Source organism: Stegastes partitus, unplaced genomic scaffold (assembly GCF_000690725.1).
Source record: "Stegastes partitus isolate 25-593 unplaced genomic scaffold, Stegastes_partitus-1.0.2 Scaffold796, whole genome shotgun sequence".
Lineage (NCBI taxonomy): Eukaryota > Metazoa > Chordata > Actinopteri > Pomacentridae > Stegastes > Stegastes partitus.
The window spans coordinates 268793-269959 of NW_007578527.1; the positions used below are offsets into that span (position 1 = coordinate 268793).

General features: G+C 43.0%; 1 protein-coding gene across 1 annotated transcript in view; it reads right to left on the bottom strand.

Annotated features, from left to right (window-relative positions):
• LOC103364933 (metabotropic glutamate receptor 8-like) overlaps positions 1–678 on the bottom strand; it is a 136257-nt gene extending 135579 nt beyond the window's left edge. Inside the window, exon 1 of the mRNA XM_008292233.1 lies at positions 456–678. Within this exon, the coding sequence (XP_008290455.1) occupies positions 456–567 (112 nt within the window). The 5' untranslated portion in view covers positions 568–678. The remainder of the gene's footprint in view (positions 1–455) is intronic.
• Positions 679–1167: the final 489 nt, after the last annotated feature.

Below are 1167 nucleotides of genomic sequence, written 5' to 3' on the forward strand. Positions count from 1 at the left end.
CACACACACACACACACACACACACAGACAATGATCTCCAACATACATGTGACCGCTGATTAATTAATTAATTTAACACGCCTCTTACAATCTAATTAATGTCGGGGCTCGTCTGGGTGTGATAACATTTTAATCAGTTAGAGCTGGGTCTGATTACCTCACAGTGACCAGCCGAGGAGAAAACACTGTCGACTTCTAATGTAATTACATCAAGAGTCAATTACAAGACCTCTCCCCCCTGCTCACTCATCAACACACGCCGAGACACAGTACAGCAAATTTATCAAGCGGCAGCATAAAAGCCAAGTGGCTTATCATCCTGCCCGTCCTATTTTGCTCTACTGATTTTATCGTGTCATGATAGAATTAATCTCTGCTAATTTTCAAAGTAAAACAAAGCGTCAGATCTCACTTTAAGATCTATTAACAGACTGTATTTGCTTAAGGTTTCCTACCTGACTCTCTGGAGATCTGGACAAAGGCCTCAACGCCGCTCTCGCCGTAGTTTCCCTCGGAGGCAAGTGTGGACACATAGTTCCAGCCCATGGCTGTGACGATGTCCAGCATGGCCTGAGCCTGGTAGGAGTCTGGAGGAACCACACGGGAGAAGAAGTCATAGCGGGTGTTGTCGCTGAGCTCTGGAGCCGTCGAGGCATAGCTGATCTGAGGAATCTGTGGAGACACAGCAGAGTTAAAACCACTGCAACTGTCCAAGTACCCGTACAGCAGTCGCAATAAAGGTTCTTTTGGATGACGCTGAATCAGCATCATTCAGAGTAACTAACAGTATTTGAACATATTTTTGCTCAACCTCATTTTTGCAAACTTCAAGCCAGATTCCTTCCCAGTCAACAGCAACTGTGCTCCTACAATAAAGAGCAGGCTGGCATTGCAGCCAGTTTGAACTTCTTGCAGATGTCACATGAGTGTATCATACACTTGAGGTGTTTGTGATCTATGAAGCAAATTTTACAAGACTGTCAAATCTTATCAAGCAGAGTGTTTACATTTTAAACATCTACTTTGCCTTTTTTTCAATTGCACATTAACAGCATTAATGTAACACAAAATGGAGCTGTGACAGGAAATGATAAGTGAATCATTAACGTACTGATGTTAAATAGTAATCCCACCACAGTGGTAAGAGGATTCACAACAACAGAGGAT